This window comes from Bos grunniens, chromosome 14 (assembly GCF_055505025.1).
Source record: "Bos grunniens cultivar Pamir isolate PY7600 chromosome 14, Bosgru_T2T1.0, whole genome shotgun sequence".
NCBI classification, from domain to species: domain Eukaryota; kingdom Metazoa; phylum Chordata; class Mammalia; order Artiodactyla; family Bovidae; genus Bos; species Bos grunniens.
This window is the reverse complement of record NC_141178.1, coordinates 81,524,832-81,545,590: the sequence shown is the minus strand read 5'-3', so window position 1 is coordinate 81,545,590 and position 20,759 is coordinate 81,524,832. Positions and strand designations below refer to the sequence as shown.

The window sequence follows — 20,759 nt, the reverse complement described above, 5'->3', positions numbered from 1 at the left end:
GCCCTGGGGGCTGTTTGCAGGGTCTGGGGCAGACATGGGCTGATGAAACAGGGATAGGATGGGAGTTGGGGGGAGGAAGGCCCAGCCCAGACCCTCCAGGAGCTCTGGATCTGACTCCAGACTGATGAGGAGGAGCAACGCAGGGCCCTGGGGGCACTCCCAGATAGAAGATGACTGATGTCTCAGGGGGGTGCTCTCGGAACCAGGCATGAATGGATGAGTAATGAAACCCAAAAGCGGAAGGGGAGGGGCCTGCCAGACATCAGAGCAGCAGGTACCAAAGTGATGACCAGGACACGACGTCATCTGAACATAAGGCAGACACCCTATGTCCCCCCAGCCCCAAGACGGGCTAGAGGCTCTAGCCCCTGGGTGTGTCTGAACCTTCAGCAATTGGGCAATGTTTGGACAGACTTGGATGACCCCAAATGCTGCACAGATGGTGCTTGTCCCCCAGCCCTGGGGTCCCCTTCTGACTCGTGTCCAGGGCAGAGAAGAGCCTCCCCCGTCAGACCTCCCTCTTAGAGCCCCCAGGGCAGGGCTGTGTGTCCCCCTCAGGAGAGCACTCTACCTGAAGGGGCTCCATGCCCATCAGGGCAGCTCCTCCCTCCCCGTTCAGGCTCCCCGGGGTGGGGTCTGGCCCCCTGCCCAGACCAGCCCTCTCCCCATACTCTTCCTCCCCGCACAGGTTGCCAGCCTGGGCCGGGCCATCCACCTGCAGCTCTGCTCCGTCCGCATTCCCCAAGCCAAGGAAAATGCCCTGCAGGCTATCACCCTGCTGGCCCGGAACCACACCTCCGAGCTGGTGGCCGCCTTCCTGGACTTCTCCATTCCGCTGGACAGGTGCTCAGCCCTCCTTCCCTCCCCACCCCAGTGCCCACCGTCCATCCTCCCCCAGGCAAAGGGCAGGACTTCTGCACCCTGCCTGCCCTCCTGCTTGCCCATGAACAGGGCTGCAAGCCCCAAAGGAGTACTTATCTGTTCATTTACTGTGCCCCTCCTGGGGCCATCCCTGGGGAGGCACCACACACCGTCCCTTCTCTCGGTGACCCCATAAAACACCCCACCCAGCCACCACCACCCATCACCTGGCAGAGAGGAGCCCGGGATCCTGGCTGCTTCCGGCAAGACCCCTGTTAACACCAAATCCTCTCTACCCTTCTTGTTCCTCCAGGGACCCTCACCCTGCCCCCACATCCCAGTGGCACCACAGTCCCCAGGCCCCTGAGCCTGGAGACAGTACTTTATCTCTAAAATCCCAGTTCTGAATCCCAGGTCTTCAGTCTATACCACCTGCTTACCCAGCCACCACGCACCTGCCCTGGGTCACTCCTGGAACCTTGAGGTTGTAGCTCCTGGTCGCCGACACCCTCTCGCTCACTCCCACTGGCTTGATCTTGGGGACGCCAGCATCTTTCGTTCACCCTGATGCCTCAACACCGGGACCTCCTCTCCCATCTCCCTCAGCCTCCCCCTCCCACAGTCGTAGCCTCGGCTCAGCCACCTTCGGTTTCAAGCATCTGTCCCCTGGCCTGACCCCCTCCCGCCTCACTCCATCTGGTACCCACCCCCCGACCAGTGAGCCTCTGCCCTCCGGGACCTCCATGTTCACTGCTCATGGCCCCTCCCCTGTCCTCACCTCCCTCCTTGCCAGCATAGAACCTACCTTCTGGTGTCAAAGGAACCCCCTTGAGCACACCCCAAGCCCTTTGGCCCCTTTGTCACACTCAGCTTGCAAAACTCAACTGGCTCCGTCTGCTTCACACCTGCACCCGTGCAGCAAGTGCCGGAAAGCGTGCCGCCACCCCTAAATTGCCAGCCACGCATCTCCACGGAGCCCTCGGGGCGGCCCAGAAACCACATTTCCCCACCCCTCCCCTCCCCTCAGCCCCAGCACCTCTGCCCCCGCCTCACACTCGGCCACCGACCTTGCTTCCAACCCCTGAAAAATCGGAAGCCACCAGAAGAGAACGCTCACCAGCTCCCAGCTCCCAGGACCCTGTTTTCCAGGAAGATTTCTAATTTTCATGTGGAAGGGACTTTTAGTTTTTATTAGCAATGTCTAGTTTTATTGCATTGTGATCAGAGAATGTCATCAAATATTTCTGGTTTATGTAATTTACTGATCTTTTAAACAATTTTTGTGAATATTCTATGGGCACCTGAAAGGGTGTTGTTTTTTTTTTTTTTTTTTTCTATTATCAGGTATAGGACTTGCTATAAAGATTTACTTTATCGATTCTGTTGCTTAGGTCTACCTCCTTACTTAACCTGTGTCTATTTGATCTGTCTTGTACTGAGAGTGGTGTGTTAAAGTTTCCTGTTATTAATACGCTTCTATCTATGTATCCTTCCATCTCCTGTGGTTTTTATTAATACTTCATAAGGTTGTCATGTTATTTGGTGTATACATATTCATAAGTGTTACATCTTCTTTATGGATCGTGACTTTCAGCAGTAAAAAGTGCCCTGCCTTGTCACAGTTAATGCCTGAAGGGCTTGAATTCCATTTTGTTACCAGAATCACGTCCCCCACTTCCCTGTTTTCCCCCATTTGCCCAGTATTCATTTGTCTGTGCTTTCATTTAACCTTTCAGAATTCATCTGTTTTAGGTGTCATCGTATATACAGCACACAGTTCCGTCTTGACCTATGATCAGGTTGAAAATCTTTTTATTTTAATAGATGAGCTAAGTCCATTCACATTTATTGATACGACTGACGTGTCAAATCTCAGTTCTGTCATAATATTTTGTAATTGCCTGTGTTTTATTTGCTACATATTCTTCCATGAGATGCGTATTCTTTGATCTTTGGCTGTTTTTTTATTTAGGAAGAGTTGTAATTTTGTTCTAATTGTTACCTTTGTATCCTCACCTACTTTAGTGTCCTTACTCCCTTGTTAACTTTTTAACGTCTGGCTTAGCCATTTTTGCTGATATCCTGAAACTCCCAGCCATGCCCGTGGAACAACCAGTGAGATTATTCATCCCCATCCAGCTGTGTTTTCATTTGCACAGTGCTTTGTCAAAATTTGCACTGTACTCCTCCCACACTGGTTTCTAGAGAGTACACACACACACCCTAAGTCCTTTGCCAGAGAGTCTAGGCCATCCCTTAGCTTGACAAAGTTAATGCTCTGACAGTTTCCTCAAGAAGGCTCGTGGATTCAGAAAGCCCTAGCTTCTTTTATGTTGAAAGTTGTTTACTTGAAAGGTGGCTTGGCTGAATATAAAATCCTTGGTTCACATTTTCTTTTATTAACTTTTGTTTTTTGGTGGTTTTTTTTTTTTTGGCCACACCATGCAGAATGCGGGATCCTAGCTCCTGCAAGGATTGAACCCAAGCCCCCTGCTTTGGGAGCATGGAGTCTTAACCACTGGACTGCCCGGGAAGTCTCTAAGTAATTTTTTTTAGTGCTGCTCAGTTGTTGCCTTGCTTTGTTTTTGAAAAGCCCCACGACAGTTGTTTTGTTTGGTTTTGTTTTGTTGTCTTTATAAGTTATCTTTTGGCCTGGAGACTTTGGAAATTGTTTTCTTTATCTTTGAAATTCAACAATTTTACTAAGAAATGTCTAGATTAGACCATTCTGTGTACATTTTCTCAGGTACCTGATAAGTCTTTTGAATATGTAGATTTAAGTCTCTACGTTTCTAGAAAGTTCTCTAGGTTGTAATTTTTCTCTTCTGGTTTATTGAGACATAATTGGACATACAGCACTGGTTAAGTTTAAGGTGTACAGGATAATGATTTGACTTACATATATCATGAAATGATTACCACAGTAATTTAGTGAACATTCATCATCTCATATAGATACAAAAGAAAAAAAAGTATTTTTCCTTGTGATGAGAACTCTTAGCTTTCCTTTCTTTGTAACTTCCACGTATAACACGCAGCGGTGTTCATTAATCATGCTGTACGTGGCGCCCCTCGTCTTCTTTATAACTGGAAGTCCTTTTGACCACCTTCATCTGATTCCCCCATCCCCACCCCTCACCTCTGGTCTCTCTTTCTGTGAGTTTGTTTGTTTTGAAGTATACTGCTGCTGCTAAGGCGCTTCAGTCGTGTTCGACTCTGTGCGACCCCATAGACGGCAGCCCACCAGGCTCCCCCGTCCCTGGGATTCTCCAGGCAAGAACACTGGAGTGGGTTGCCATTTCCTTCTCCAGTGCATGACAGTGAAAAGTGAAAGTGAAGTCGCTCAGTCGTGTCTGACTCTTAGCGACCCCATGGACTGCAGCCCACCAGGCTCCTCCACCCATGGGGTTTTCCAGGCGAGAGTGCTGGAGTGGGTGCCAGTGCCTTCTCCCTGACCTGCCACACTGCGCCAGTTCCTGATGCACAGCATGCTGATTCTGTGCTTCTGTACTTTTCAAAATGCTGTCAGCCTGCAAAGCCATTACCTTATCACTGACTGTATCCCCCACCCTGTACATTCCATCCCCATGACTTATTTTGTAGCTGAAAGTTTCTGCCTCTTAGTCTCCCTCGCCCACTTCTCTCTTGGTTATAATTTTAAATATTGGTTCCGTCCCATTGTTTTTTTCCTTTTTCAGAGACTCCAGAGATTCACATGCTGTTCTTTCCTTGCCTGTCTTCCATTTCCGCTTCTTTTTCTGTGACCATTAGAGCTTCTCTTAAATTCATCTTTATTGTCTTGGTGGTCTCTCTACTCTTCCTCAATGTTCCTTTCTAAATTTTCACTCGAGTTGTATCTCTCTTGAGCACCTTATAATTTTTATTCACTTCTGAGTTCAGTCAACTCTTTTTTTCCTTTCTTATTAGAGGGTGTTTCTTGGTCCTTTTTGAATTTATAATTCAAGGTGGTTTTTCATGTCTTTAAATGCTTGCTTGAGTATATCGACCTGCAGGAGAGGTGTTGTCTTACACTTTTTTTCTGCATCATGATTATCAGGGGAGGAATTTTCTTATTGGATCTGTGTTTTCTGTTTTCCAGGGAAGGGTTGCAATAACTCTGTGAATCTGTTAATTTTTCTCCTGTTTGTATACAACACTGCTGCTGCTGCTGCTAAGTCGCTTTAGTCGTGTCCAACTCTGTGCGACCCCATAGACGGCAGCCCACCAGGCTCCCCCGTCCCTGGGATTCTCCAGGCAAGAACACTGGAGTGGGTTGCCATTTCCTTCTCCAATGCAGGAAAGTGAAAAGTGAAAGTGAAGTCGCTCAGTCGTGTCCAACTCTAGCGACCCCATGGACTGCAGCCCACCAGGCTCCTCCGTCCATGGGATTCTCCAGGCAAGAGTACTGGAGTGGGGTGCCATTGCCCTCTCCAATATAAAACACTATTGGAGTGTTTTGTAGGATTTCAAGTTCAATGGCACCCTCTTCTGTCAGCATAACAAAGACCAGATAACTTAGCAGATTTTTAGTTTTGGTGGTAGGTGGGAGGGTTGTGTGTCCTCCACTTTCGGGGGTGCTCTTTTTCTCGTGCAGGTCTGTGAATTTTTCCTATTTCACACCTTTACCTTTCACTAACCGGTTTCAAAGGGTACGTCTTTCTTTTCTGCCCTTTCTTTCCTCCCCAAAGCTGCGTGTCTCGGAGGCTGCCCTTCAGATGAGCATCCTTTTCGGTCCCTTTCCTGGGATCCATGCTTTGGTTTACTTATTCTCCTTCTTTTTGTTGTTTCATAGTCTCAGACTTAAGATGGACCTCGTCTTCCTGAAGATGATTTAGATCGGCTCCGAGCCCTGTGAGCAGCTCCCGTCTCCTCTCCTCTCCAGGGTTTCTCTCACCCTGCCTTTATCTGCCGCAGAGCTTTGTGGAGGAGCAGGGGTGGGTGAGAGAATGAGGCACTGCGGGCGGGGCTGGCATAGCTCTCTCCTGCTCGCAGCGCCCCTCACGGCACACCGTGGTGTGGAGTAGCTTCACTTTTCTTCTCGCTGTATGGTTTCTCAAGGACATTTTGAGAGGCGAGGGGACCCCGGCAGCCACTTCTCTCAGCTGCTCAGGTCTATAGATCAGTTTTACCCATACTGGAATTTATATCTTGTTTCCTCAGTGCTAAGAAGCACATTTTTCACACGTCAACATCTATGCCGTGGAAGCACATTTTATACTGACGGCACCTTCACCTGGGCTGACGGGGGTGGGGGGTTCTCAGTCACCTGGGGGGACTCTCAGCCGGAGACCAGTGCAAATTTTAAAGTCCCTGCTGGAGGGTTTTTGGGGGGGCCACACTGGTGGTGTGAGTTCAGAGCCCTGTGTAGGTTTCGTGGTTCAGATTCTCAGGCGCACCCTCCTTCTTCCCTTCACAGGCTGAGCAAGCACCGGGTCTTCTCGCTATTTCTTCCTGCAGGACAGGCTCTTTATCTTCTCTTGTTTTACCCCGCTCACCGTGTACACACAGCCCATGGGGTCCCGCCTTTGTGATGGGGTCCCTATTAGACTCCCGTCTTGGATAGCTTCCCTTTCTTAGGAGCACATGAAGTAACGGTGGTGTGTCCTACAAGTGCCAACAGAAGTGTGTGATTCATGCCCTTCCAGTAGTCTTTTGTTGTCTGTTTTTTTTTCCCCTCAACATTGTGTGTTTAAGATTCATCCCGTTATGTTACACACAGTTGGAGTTCATTCACTTTGAGTTGCTGTGTCTTGTCCCATCTTGGTAAACACCAGTTACCCCTGTAGTGTGGATGGACGTTTGAGTTTGGGTCTGTGCTTAACACTGCTGTGAAGCTGCAAATACGTGTGTCCTAAGACACACCCACACTCAATTTCCCTGTGCAGTCATGTTACTCACCTCAGTTCAGTTCAGTTCAGTTGCTCAGTTGTGTCCAACTCTTTGCGACCCCATGAATCACAGCACACCAGGCCTCCCTGTCCATCACCATCTCCTGGAGTTCACTCAAACTCATGTCCATCAAGTCAGTGATGCCATCCAGCCATCTCATCCTCTGTCATCCCCTTCTCCTCCTGACCCCAATCCCTCCCAGTATCAGAGTCTTTTCCAATGAGTCAGCTCTTCTCATGAGGTGGCCAAAGTACTGGAGTTTCAGCTTTAGCATCATCCCTTCCAAAGAACACCCAGGGCTGATCTCCTTCAGAATGGACTGGTTGGATCTCCTTGCAGTCCAAGGGACTCTCAAGAGTCTTCTCCAACACCACAGTTCAAAAGCATCAATTCTTCGGCGCTCAGCTTTCTTCACAGTCCAACTCTCACATCCATACATGACCACTGGAAAAACCGTAGCCTTGACTAGACAGACCTTTGTTGGCAAAGTAATGTCTCTGCTTTTCAATATGCTATCTCACGATGCAAGATACTCCCAACATGTTTAAACCACCTCTCACACCCACAGTATTTTTATGTATGTAGTTCCTGTTACTCCACGTCTTCACTGACACTTAACATCAATCTTTTAGCCAACCATCAAACTTTTAGTCAGTCTGGTGAGTGGTATTAATCATATTTCCATGTTAATTTTCAGTTTTCTGATTAAATAATGAGATTGTACATCTTTTCATGCAATTTTTGGCCATTGGGGCATCTTCTTTGGGATGCCTGTTCAAGTATCCTACAGATTTTTCTGTTGGGTTGTCCCTCTTTTTCTTATCAATTTCTAGGAATTCTTTACGTAATCTGGGTACAAGGGCTCTGTTGATTATTATATTACATATCTTCTCCACTTTGCAGTTTTCCTGTCTCTCCCTCACTAGGTCCTTTCATGAAGAGGAGTTCCCAGGTCCATCATTTATTCTCAGACGTTACCTTATAAAAGTTCTAGAGTGTGGGAACTTCCCTGGTGGTGCAGTGGTTAAGACTGCTCTCCCAATTCAGGGGGCCCTCAATCTGTCTTCGAGGAACTACCATCCCACATGTCACATGGCCAGGCAAAAAAAAAGCCCTGGGCTTTGCCTTTCTCATTCATCCCGCCGACCGCCCAGCTGAGGGCCATGTGCAGGGCCCTGCCCTCAGGCTCTCTGCCCGGCACTGCTGCCTGGGCCAGGCCAGCACCCAACGTTCTCATTCCTACAACTTTAGAACGATTCACCTCCCTGAGCCAGAAAGCCTCTCCTTCCTCCTCCTCCCCCGCCCCCTCCTCCTCCTCCTCCTGCGAGGCTGTCCTGGCCATTCGTGGCCCTTTGCCTTTCTCCGTAAACTTCAGAATCATCGCCAAGCTTCCTCGTTCTCTTTTTCCTCGCCCACCCTAGGGCGACCGTTTTATTGGACCGGCCCTCGGAGCTGGACCGGGAGTAACCCTTGCTTTGTCACCCTGGCTCACCCACCCTGGCTCTGGGTGTGGCCGGCTTTCTTTAATTTAGTTCTTTAGGTAGAACAGGGATTCTTCTCGGCAATCAGATGCACACCTGGGAGGCCCTCGTCGGGACAGAAGCCGGGGCCCTGGTTACGAGCTGCGCCTGAGGACCAGGCTGCCCGCCCGCACTGGCTCCATCCCCTGCTCACCCACCCAAGGGTCTCCATTCTTCTTCTTTCATTTTATATACTGTGTTTCATCCAAACACATTCCTAAAACATTTTATTTGCAGTTTCTATAATTTATATAAAGAGCATCACGATGCATATAGTCTTTGAAGACTTTTTTCACTGGCCTTATATTAATGTAGATTTTTAGGTCTAGATTCTCTATCTAACCTAAATCTAGTAACATCAGTTCTTCTTTCTTTAGGATTGTATTGTATGTCTCTTTCCACTTTTTTTTTTTTTAAATAGACTTTTTTTTGGAGCTGTTTTAGATTTACAGAAAAATTCAGCAGAAGTTGCAAAGTTCCCATCTACTTCCCTCTCCTGCCAGGCTCTTTTCTTGGTAACATCTTGCCTCAGTGTGGTAGGCTTATTACACTTGATAAACCAATATTGCTATATTATTATTAACAGGTCTATAGTTTACATTACAGCCCGCTCTTGGGGATGTACATTCTATGGGACAAATGCGCAATGACAGGTATTGACTATCATAGTATCAAACAGAATAGCTTCGTGGCCCCCGCCCCCTGCGCTGTCTGTTCATCCCTCCCTCCTCTAAACCCCTGGCAACCTCTGATCTTTTGACAGTCTCCATGGTTTTGCCTTTCCCAGGATGTCATAGAGCTGGAATCATCCTGTGCAGCCTTTTTAGGTTAGCTTCTGTCACTTTCTGATAAGCTTTCAGGTTCTTCTATGTGTTCATGTCAACCACTCTCACCCCCTAGGAGCTCTTTCTCATTTCTTTTTTGTTGGGGGCGGGAGTGTGAAACGATCCCCACAGTAAGTCTAGTCGTCATCATTCCTAGTTACAGATCTCTGTCCTTGTGACGAGAACTTGTAACGTGGCAGAAGCTGGAAATACGCAGGACAATGCTGACCGTTGCAGTCGCCCTGCACTGTATTACGTCCCTGTGGTTTACTTCCCCATTTCGCGTACCTCCGACTCCTCACCTCTAGCAGCCCCCAACCTGTTCTCTGTAGAGAGGAGCTTGGGTTTTGTTTCTTTGGGTTGGATTTTGGTTTCATTTAGATTCCATGTATAAGCAAGATCATGTGGTATTGGTCTTCCTGTCTCTGATTTATTTCACTGAACATAATACCCTCAAGGCTGATACGCGTTATCTCAAATGGCAAGATTTCCTTCTTTCTTATGGCTGAATGATATTTCATTTTATGCACACACATACACATACACACATATAGGGCTTCCCAGGTAGCTCAGTGGAAAAGAATCTGCCTGTTGATGCAGGAGACGTGGGTTCAATCCCTGGTCAGGGAAGATCCCCTGGAGAAGGAAATAGCAACGCTCTCCGGTATTATTGCCTGGGTAATCCCATGGCAGAGGAGTTTGGCAGGCTACAGTCCAAGGGGTTGCAAAAGACTTGGACATGACTTAGCATCTGAACAACAACAGCCTGCGTGTGTCTGTTGATGGGCAATTATTTCTTCTCCATGTCTTGGCAATTATAAATAATGCTGCTATGAACATGGGGGCTCACATATCTTTTCAAATTAGTGTTTTCATATTCTTCATATAAATTCGCATAAGTGAGGCCATGTGGTGGTCCGATTTTTAGCGCTTTGATGAATCTTCATACTGTTTTCCATAATGGCTGCACCAATTTACATTTCCACCAATAGAGTGTGAGGGTTCTATTTCCTCCACATCCTGGCCAGCACTCATTATTCCCCGCCGCCTTGATAACAGGTGTGAGCTGACAGCTCACTGTGGTTTTGATTCCCGTGTCCTTGATGATGAGAGACGCAGAGCATCTTTTCATGGACCTGTTGGCCATCCGTATACCTTCTTTGGAGAAGTGTCTGTTCAAATCCTCTGCCCATTTTTTAATTGGACGGCGTGGGGAGCTTTTGTTTATTTTTGAAATTGAGTTGTGTGTGTGTTTCATATGTTTTGGATATTAAAACCCATTTTCATAAGTATGACTGGCAAATATTTCCTCCTGTTTACTATGTCGCCTTTCATCTTGCTGATGGTTTCCATTGTCGGGCAGAAGCGTTTCAGTTTGATGCCGTCGCTTGTTGATTCTTGCTTTTGTTCCCTCTGCTTTTGGTGTCAGATCCAAAAACTGATTGCCAAGACTGACGTCAAAAGCTTACCGCCTATGTTTTCTCCTAGGCGTTACACAGTTTCAGGTCTTACATGCAAGTCTTCAATCATTTAGAGTTAATTTTTGTATTTGGGGTAAGATAGAGGTCCGATTTTATTATTTTGCATGAAGCTGCCCAGTTTTCCCAACACCATTCGTTGAAAAGACTGTCTTTCCCTGCTGTATGTTCTTAGTTCCTTTGTCGTAAATTAGTTGAGCACGTCTGTGTGGGCTTATTTCTGGGCTGGGAACGCTTCCTTAACGTGGCTTCCAGGCCCACACTTGCCTGACCCTCCCTACACCTCCCCGGCTGCTACTGCTCAGCCTCCTGGCTGCTCCCGCCTGTCCCCTGACTTCTTAGCTCGGGGATTGAAGGGCTGACCTCAGGCCTCATCTCCACTTACACTCCTTCCCTGATGGCCACACCCCAAGACCAGGCAGAAAGGCCATGGGACTAGACACACCTGACCTCCAATACCAGCTCCCGGTTATGAGGCAGGGCCCTGATCAGGGCACACCTTATCTCTAGTCCTCAGTTTCCTCACATGCAAAATGGGCACAAGGACTCTGCAAAGCCCTACACACACCAGTGATGGCCCCTAAGTTGGCCCAGGTCAGGCCCCAGGGAGCTGGTGGCCCCCAGCAAACCCAGGCCTAGAAGGAAACGTCCACTGTATGGCAAGCCCTAAAGGCTGCGCGGGAACAGGCCCTGTGAGGAGGCCCAGAGGCAGGAGAGGAGGGAAGGCAGGCAGGTGCTGGAGGTCAGAGGGCAGGGGTCAGAGAGTGATAGCTTTGGGTATCAGCTAGACTTATCCTGACTGTACTTAGGCGCCATGGAGGGTGACAGAGTCTGCCACTGGGATGAGAGGGGCCTGAAAGAGGGAAGACCGGGGACCACGGGCCAGGGCAGCCAGCCCCACCTCTGTGCAGCCCCCGGGCCGCACACACCGCTGTCCAGGCCCCAGCCCTCACGCCCCTCCCCCATCTCACCCACCCATCCTGCCAGGGTTCAGCTCAGGACCAGCCTGGCTTCCTCCCAGGCACCCCACTGCAGGCACCTGAGCCCTGAGCACGGTGGCTGCTGCTGTGACCTAGGCTGGGCAGGCTGGAGTCTCAGTGCCGCCCTCACACCACCCTTTGCCTGCAGCCACGCTTTCCGATTGTGGAGGGCCCTGGGTGCCGAGCAACCCGTGAGCCACCTGGTGCTGGCCGTGCTGCTGGGCTGGCTGCAGAAGCGGCCCCTGCCCACTAGGACCAGCGGCAGCAGCCGCCAGCCCAAGAAGGCCTACCTGCGCTCCCTGGCCGTGAGTCTCTGCCCCACCACCCCAGGTGCCATCCCAGCTGCCTTCTCGAGTGTGTTCAGTCACACATGGGTGTGAGGCACCCACCACGTGTGCCAGGCCCCAGGGAGGGGGAGCCCCATACTCAGGCTGTGAAAGCCCTGGCCTGCCCAGCCTGGCCTGGACAAGGGGGCCTCCGAGGTGGCCCCAGCCGGGAGCTGACCCTGGGTCCAGGCCCAGCTCCCCACTTCCCGACCGAGGGCCCTGGACCCCTCCCGCCAGGTGTAGGCAGTGAGGAAGGGCATGGAGAGATTCGTGAATCTGCCCCCATAATAGGGTTCTGGAGGAGTCTTGTAGGCTGCCTCCAGTGGCTCCCACCCTCCTGTAGAAGTCCACACCCACTCCCCACCCCACCCCCTAGCTTTCCCCACAAGCCTAGACCCTGCTTGCACAGCCCCCGGAGCAGGAGGCTTGTTTCCTAACATGCCTCACCTGGGCTGGACTCTGACAGGGCTGCAGCTGTGCCCCAGCCCTGTTTGATCCAGGGCTGAGAACCCACTTGTACCCCCTAGCCCCCTGAGCAGTGGGCAGAGCCTCCTAGGCAAGCTGCTGCCCCCAGCCGAGGGGTGTGACAGCCACACTCGGTGCTCGGGGAAGCCCACCCTGTCTCCATGCCAGCCCTCCATCAGCCTGGCTCCTCAACACCCCCAGACCCGGAACCTCCCTGTTGGAGACCAGACTCAGCATGGGGTCAGCAGGGCGGCCTTCCTGGGTCCCGCCCTCCTCTTGTCATCCCCCCCACCTTGAGAATATTCTGGACCCAAGGCCCCTCTCCAGGTGTGGGAGGCCCTGGGGCTGATGTCTGGTAGCTCCCCCTTCCAGGACCGTGTGTCCCCCACCCAGCATTCATTCACGGGCATGTGCCAGGCTCTGTGTTGGGGGCATTGCAGGGAGCACAGCCCACAGGGCGGAGGGGCCAGGCACGAGGCAGTGACTAAGGGTGGAGGGCAGAGCAGACGGGGATGGTGGGCTGGAGGACCCACCTGCAGGGCCGGCAATGGGAGGGGGCGGGCGGGGAGCATGCAGGGTCCAGAGAGCAGGCCGCGACCCCCAGAGGTACGTCTCACACGGGGACTTGGCTGTGGTCCCGGAGACAGCAGGCAGGCACAGGGAGGTGAGGTCGGCAGTGGGTTTTGTGGGAAGCCCGGCCCCTCAGCGTCCCCTGCCACCCCCACAGGCCATGAACACGCTGCACGAGCTGCAGTTCGCCCGCGAGTTCAAGCAGGCTGTGCAGGAGGCCTTTCCCGAGCTGCTCCTGGCCCTCCTCTCCCAGACGCACTACCTCCTGGAGCTGAACCTGCCCGAGGAGCCCCAGCCCGGCAAGGAGGCCCAGGAGACCGCCCTGTTCGGCCCCCAGAGGTAAGGCCCGGGCCCCAGAGAGGCGGTGCGCGGGCTTCCCAGGGCTGAAGGACAGAGCTCCACCGCCAGGCAGCTTAGAGCCGCAGGCGGGTATTCTCGCGCGGTGCCAGAGGCTGGCGCTCCAGATCCAAGGTTGGCAGAGCCGCACTCCTCCGAAACCTGCAGGGGAGGCTCCTTCCCGCCTCCTGGGTGCTCCCGGCTTGTAGATGGCCTCCTCCAGTTTCTGCCTCCAGCTTCACCGTGTGTCTCTTGTCTCGATTGCTCTCTTCTTATGAGGACGTCAGTCCTGGTGAACTAGGGCCACCCTGACCTCATCGTAACTTGATTCCATTTGCAAAGACCCAAATGAGGTTATGTTCCTGGGTACCCGGTGTCAGGACTTGGATGGTTTCTGGGGACACAGTTGGATCCCCAACAGATGTGATTCCAAACACGGCTGCCTCCAGCAGTCAGCGTGGAGGGCAGGTGGGTGTCCCACTTCCTTGGACTGTGGGTGCCTGGCAGCCAGGATGCCCGGTGGCAGCTGGCCCACAGGGACTCCCAGGGCCGGCACAGTGCACCGGATCTTACCCACATGTGGTCCCTGCGGGGATTCTGAGACGAATATTGCCTTCCCCTTTGACGGATGAGGAAACAGGCTCGGAGCGAGCCAGAGGCTTCCCCAAGCCACACAGAGTGTCTGTGTGCTGCCGACCTAGAGCCCATAGAATGGCAGGGGTGTCTGCCCAGCGACCACTTGGCCCTGCAGGCAGATGCCCACCAGATGCTGTTGCACAGGGTGCTCGACCCTGACACCTTCTGGCTCTGAGGTCGTGGACAGTTGTCAGCCTCCCCCACGCCCGCACCTTGACCATGTGGACAGGACTTGTGCGGGAGGGTCCATGCCCCACGCCTCACTCGGGTGGTGGCACTGGCTGGCCGCCTGGCCTTCCCCTGCACGAGGGTGCATCTTGAGAAATCCATTAAGCGAGTCTTTAAAAACCGCTGGGGCTGACTCTTTTCATTTGTTTGTATTACGATGTGCTTCACACAATTTGTCAGTTTGAACAGCTCTCCCCAAGGCACATCACTGAAAAAAAAAATGTCACTTCTCTCATATTGCTTCTGAATTCGAATGTGCATAAAGTTCTTTTTTATTCAAATCAACCATACAAAATGCATGAATCTTCCCTAATAAGCTAATAAAACGTTCTCCTCCCCGAAATAGGAGGGTTAGGAGAAAGCTCTGATGAACCGCCTCCATCCATCAGCTTCCCTCCCCTGCCCCCATGGGGCCAGCCTCCACCTGTTCCTCCCCTGCCCCCTCCTTGCTGCCCTCCACCCCAGGTCAGATCAGGCCTCACCTGTGCTTGGAACCCTCCCTTCCTCTTCCCCTTCTTTTAACTCCAAGAAGGGCTGAATCCTTCCAGCAGTCCAGTGGCCCTGCATCTGGCTCCCCATCACCTCCAGAACCTCATTTCCTGCCACACATCGTCATCCTCTACATGAACCTTCTGCTCCAGCCTCAGTGTCTTCCTACCGTTCCTCGGAGCCCACGCTCCTGCCTCAGGGCCTTTGCACTTGCTGTGCCCTCTTCCTGGGACGTTCTTCCCGACGGCCTCACCTCCTGTGGCTCCCAACCACCTCCGTACAACAGCAGTCCTGCTCCTCACTGTTATGTTCTCCCATCTACAGCTGTCATCTGTGCCCCGTATGATGGAGGCTCTGGGGAGCAGGGACGTCTGTCTGTCTCATGTAGGGCTCTCCCCTGGAGAGCAAGGGTGTCTGTCATCTCACTGGGGAGTCAGGGGCCTTCTGCTCAGAGCCAGCTGTACCAACATGCTCCAGCAGCATCAGCCCTCCCCTTCCATCTCTCGGGTCTTGGCTTCTCTCTGGGCTGATTCTTCTGAAGAGAAGGGTGGGGGTCCAGCAACCACAGAACAGACCGGCACTCTGGTCTCAGTCCCTCAGCTTTGATGGGCCCAGCTTAGCTCACACACTCACCCCTGAACCAATCGCCTTGGCCACAGGGGCAGGTAGGACTCCTACTAAGCAGGTCTGGGTCCACACCCTCCCTGGAGCTAGGATGGGACCTGGGCCCCCTTCCCCAGAGGACAGCTACAGTACTGGTACCATCCCCAGGGACCCGGGAGTGGGGCAGGCCAGTCAGCAGCGATGCTGGCCAGCCGTCAAGGACATTGAGGAGGTCTGCAGCCGCTCCCAGGCCTCAGAGGGCGGGAGAGGCCTCAGAGTGTAAGCGGAGCACTGCAGTCCCAAGTCTGACGCCTGGAGGATGCAGAGGATCGAGGGAGCTGGGTGCCAAGGAGGAATCTGGGCGCAGCTGTTGAGAGGCCCACTGGCCTGTGGTTGCCCCCGAGAGCACTGTGGGGAGGGGTTGCAGCCGTACCTCTGACAGCCATGCAAGACTCAAGGCAGAGTCAGGCTAGTCCTGGGCCTCTGAGGTTCCTGGCATCCTGCTGAGCTGGGCTGGCCCCTGGGACCAACAAGTGAGGGTTTGGTTCCACTTCCTGCCAGGACACAAGCACCCATTCCAGCCCTGACTGTGGGACCCTCCCCTTCCTGTGCATCTCTGATGAGCAGAACCCCTTTCTTGTAGAGACATTTCCTGCTTTGGTCAGTTCTCAGCCAGCTCCTTCTCAAGTCGATGTCCATCCCACCCTACGAAGGACTTCTCATTCCTCTTGTTTCATCCATTATGGGCTGAGTCTCTTTAACTCTAATGGAGCATCTCATTTCTCCTCATTCCAAAGACATGCCCATCAACCACTTAGAGGTATAAGCCAACATATTTCCCTTTTTGCCCTGGCTGCCAGGAAGCTTGTAAATAAAGTTCAGTTCAGTTCAGTTCAGTCGCTCAGACGTGTCCGACCCTTTGCGACTCCATGGACTGCAGCAGGCCAGGCTTCCCTGTCCTTCACCAACTCCCAGAGCTTGCTCAAACTCATGTCCATCAAGTCAGTGATGCCATCCAACCATCTCATCCTCGTCAGGCCCTTCTCCAGCCTTCAATCTTTCCCAGCATCAGGGTCTTTTTCAATGAGTCAATTCTTCGCATCAGGTGGCCAAAGTATTGGAGCTTCAGCTTCAGCATCAGTCCTTCCAATGAATATTCAGGACTGAATTCCTTTAGGATGGACTGGTTTGATCTCCTTGTAGTCCAAGAGACTCTCTTGAGAGTATATGAAGTTACTGTTGAGTAATCTCTCACTGTGACACAAGGTGCTTCCTTTTGTTTCTTACTTCCTGATTAGTCTTCTTTTCAACTTAAAGCTTTAAGTTTAATTTAAAGCTCTCTTATTTAAAACTGTATTCGCAGCCCTAGGTTTTGGCAGTTGACAAGTAACAAATCAGCAATGAATAATAACATGCTGTGTGCCACCTGGATCTGAGATCCAAGATCGCCTCCTAACCCTGCTGTGAGCGCTCCGGGCTGGTCGCTCGTCTCACAGCCTTGGTTTCTTCTTCTGTGGGAGGGGCTGGTCCCTCCCTAGGTGTTGGGAGGGTCAGGAGCAACAGAGGACTGGGCAGCCTCTATGCTAGGGCGACCCTGGGTGAGCGGCCGACACTCTGGGCCTCAGTTGAGGGTTGGAAGTCAGGACCCCAGCCCACCTGTCTTCTCTTGGATTTGTCCAGTTGGGGTGCTGTGGTCTCGGGCCCTGGGGGCCCCCTGACTCCTCAGACTCGCGGTGAGTTGTGACATCACAGGGAGTGAGCTGGGATCCCTGAGCAGGGAGGGATGGATGGGGAGGTGCTATGCCCCAGCCTGGAGTCCCCACAGTCCTGCTCGGACCCGCCTCCTTTCCTGCCCTCAGCCTTGGCCGCCCTCCCGCTCTGAGGTCGAAAAGAAGAAAGGATTAACAGACCGTGGATCATTCGGTCGAAACTTGCTAAGTGTACTGGGGGCCCCACTCTTACTAATGAATACAGACGGTGTGTGCTGTGCCCCTGAGCGTGCTGTCAGCAGGGAGGCATCCATGTGCTCAGGAGCTCAGCCCCATGGAAATGCAGACAGGGTCCGGTGACGGCCCAGTGACGATGCCTGGAGAGGGCCACGAGGTGAGGCAGAGCCTCGCAGGGGAAGACACAGGGGTGCCCCTACCTGTGGGTCTCTGAGGACGGGCTCTGAGCACAGATCTGAAAGATGGTTAGAGGTCACTGTGTGGGGAAGGAAGGGTGGACAGCCTTCCAGGCAGGGGGACCCCAAAGTGGAGAGACAGGAAGGAGGGGACCCTGAAGCGGGGGGAGCCATGGGGGCTCCATGCCGAGGGAGTGACAAGACCTGGTAGGCACTGGAGAGACGTGGAAGCGTGAGGAGACCCCACACCGCCTCCGGAGGCTCGCGTCCGGCGGCGGGGCTCCAGCTGGAGAGGAAGAGTCCCGCCCCAGTCCCTCATCAGCCTGGGGACGCTCCCAGGGTGCTGACGCACAGGAAGCCCCAGCTCCGGGCGGACCCCGCAGGCTCCCCACCTCCGCACCTTGCCCTCCAGGCCCCGCCTCATCTTCAGGGCCCTCTGCCCCTGGCCTCCCAGGGCGAAGCAGGAAGGGAGGGGAGTCCTGCGCGGCTGGCCTTGGACCCCAGGGGCTCTGCCGTCTGCTGGTCACGGGGCTGCGTGGGTTTCAGGTGACACAGGTCCTGGTGCAAGGCCAGGGGTCCCCACAAGGGAGGTCATTCACCCCGAGAATCAGCAAGGGAGCCCCAAGGATGCCCTGGTGCGGCTGTGGGGCACAGTGACCCCACAGTGCCCCGGGACCAGAAGATTCCAAGAGTCCTCACAGAGCAGACAAAATGCCACTCCACCCGGAGCCCCCTTCCCCCAAAGCCGTCGTCACTCCGGCTGAGACCAGTGACCCCGAAAACTCAGCCACTTCTCGGTGGCACGGCTTGGGGCGAGAGGACAGGCCCGCTGACATTTGTGCGGGCACCACCGGGGACTCACGGAGTGGCATTTCATCCCTTCACATCAGGTTTTGCAAATCTGATCAGAGTGGCTGGCCCCTGGTCAGAGCTGACAGCCTCGCTCCGGGGGCCGCTCACAGGTCCAGGGGGAGCCACCAGGCACGGGGTGGCTGGGCGGGGAGACAGACCAGAGAGCTATTCCTGGGCCCTCGGCCCTGCGGGGCCTGGGGCAGCCCTGGGCCTGTGGCTCGACAGCACTGCGCAGGCGTGGAGCCCGGAGCCTGGCTGGGCTCTGCTTCTGCGGGCCCTGGCCGGGCTGTGTGAGCAGGACAGGGCCCCCGGGCAGCACAGTCCCTGACCCACAGGCGGTCTCACCCTGCTGCAGTCTGGCACACTGTCTTGAGCCCACACAAACACGCCGCCAGCGGAACCCGGTTTCCCGCATCTTCAGGGTCCCAGCACTCTCTGGGCTCCCGTAATGCCACACCCCCAGCTGCCCTCCCACCCCGTCCACTCCCCCTGCATTCTCAGTCCCACATCCAAATAGCACAGTCTGTCAAGGCTCAGTCAGACCCCCTCCACCCTGCAACTTGGGGAATCACTGGTCCCCTGGTATCTCTACTTCTCTCTCAAGCCCTGTCCTCTCAGCCTCAGCCCTGAAAAGCCAGCTGCAGGCATCTCCCACTGACCATGCGCCTAGCCTATCTGGAGCTTCCCCCTGGAACCACCCCTATCCCAGGACAGCCCCTGCCGATCCTACACCCCAACATTTCTGCTGAAGGAGGGCAGGAGCAAGCTGCCCCAGGGAGGCTTGGTGCTGCCAGGCCCGGAGCAGGGACGGAAGCCAGGAGGGACCTTTCCACCCAGGGCAGGTGGGCACTCTCCCCGGGGCTGAGGCTGCCCAGTGACCCCTCTGCTCCCCAGCAGCACGTCACTGGAGGCGCTGAAAAGCCTGCTGTCCACCACCAGGCACTGGCAGGACTTCGCCTACATGGAGCTGCAGGGCGCCTGGGACCTCTTTGCCACCATCCACACCTACCCACAGGGCGTGGGCCTCCTCGCCAGGTAGGGGCGGGGTGGGGCCAGGGGAAGGGGCCCGTCCTGGGTCAGCCCTGCCCAGGAGGCTGGGCTACGGACTGCAGCGACCCCCAGGACCTGCCATGAGCACAGCCCCAAGGACTCACACGTGTGCACACAGGGTGCCAGGGTACGGATGGCGCGGCTCACTGGCACACCCTGGGAGCCTAGAATGCAGACCTCTTGCCCGACGCCTAGCCCCCGTCTTGGCCGGAGGCTCCTAGGGGACCAGGGCCAGGTCCACTCCTCTGTCCATCCCATGCTTGGCCCACGCCAGTGGGTGCAGAAGGAGCAGGAGAAGGTCAGACAGAGGCGTGCCCACTCCGCTCAGCAACGCTTCTGGCCACCGGGCCCCTGGGTGGGTGGTGGCAGGAGGGTGGCCAGGGGCTGTGCCCACGAGCCTGCCCGCCTTCACCCTGCGCCCAGGGCCATGGTGCAGAACCAGTGCAGACAGATCAAGGCGCTGACCTTCCATCTGCTGCCCAACCTGCATAGCCGGGAGGAGCGGCAGCGGAAGACGGCCATCATCATCTTCACGGAGGTGGGGGCCTGCACCCTGTCTCCAGCTGAACCCACTAGGACCTCCCTTGACCAACAGATTCCTCACACCCCGCCTTCCCACTCCCAGCTCCTCGGGGCCCATGGTCGGGGGCTCCTGGTTTAGGCCCCTCTCCACCTGCATCCTGGGGGACCGTCTCTCTCCTCCCCAGCCCTGATGTCTTGGGGTCTCACCCCTGGAACGGTGAAGCTGAGAGGGCAATGGCTGGAGCCAGACAGGCACTGGGTATACCAGGCCCTGGGGCTGAGAGCTGGGCCATGGCCAGACAGGTGAGGGCCTTTGTCATTTCCACAATGGACAGAGCCTGGTGTGACTCCACACACCACCCCTGTAGTGAATCTGGCTCTCCCTCCATGGGGCTGGGTCTCCAGGTGCCCTATGAGCCAGGCTGCATTGAGTATGTTGTTCCCAGCTTCGCTGTGTGACCTCAGACAAGGCCCTTTCCCCCTCTGGGCCCGTTTCCCCAGTTATGCACTGAAGGATTGAAGCAGCTTGGCACTGGGTTTCAAACACTCATTAACCAAGATACCCAGAGAGGGGCAGGTCAGCCACCCTCCCCGAGCCCCAGCCCTGGTCCTAGAGCCCGGATCCCACAGACACAGGCCCCCTACAAGAGGCTGCCAAGCCTGATCCGCCTGCCCGGGGGCTCCCAGTTCCTCTACAGCCCCACCCTGCTGGAGGTGCTCCCCAAAGAGGTTGCCCTGTCCGTGCTGGTGCGAAGCCTCAGGGACCCCAGCCCCGAGATCCGCGTGCTGAGCCTACAGGGCCTAGGGAACATTCTTTTCCACCCGGAGAAGGTAAGCGGGTGCGGGAGCGGTGATAGACGCCCCGGAGAGCGGCTGGGTGCACAGGGCTTTTGTGTCGTTGCCGTTAGAAACCTGCCCTGCTGGTCCAGTCGGTGGTCGGACCTGCATCCCAGCACCCAGGTGGTGCTCAGAGAGGGTTTGTGCTGTTAAGTGACTCACTGGCTGAAA

At 54.4% G+C, this 20,759-nt stretch overlaps 1 protein-coding gene across 4 annotated transcripts in view; it reads left to right on the top strand.

The window, feature by feature from the left end:
* LOC147359760 (maestro heat-like repeat family member 5) overlaps positions 1-20,759 on the top strand; it is a 60,757-nt gene that overhangs the window by 36,333 nt on the left and 3,665 nt on the right. For 3 of the 4 annotated variants that reach the window (XM_086337570.1, XM_086337571.1, XM_086337569.1), the window contains 2 exons: positions 689-843; positions 1,276-2,533. In XM_086337570.1, coding sequence (XP_086193696.1) covers positions 689-843; positions 1,276-1,429 — 309 coding nt within the window. In that variant the 3' untranslated portion in view covers positions 1,430-2,533. Of the gene's footprint in view, positions 1-688; positions 844-1,275; positions 2,534-11,700; positions 11,858-13,070; positions 13,253-19,073; positions 19,215-19,652; positions 19,768-20,438; positions 20,583-20,759 lie in introns of those variants that run through there. The other variant, XM_086337572.1, reaches the window with a different exon arrangement.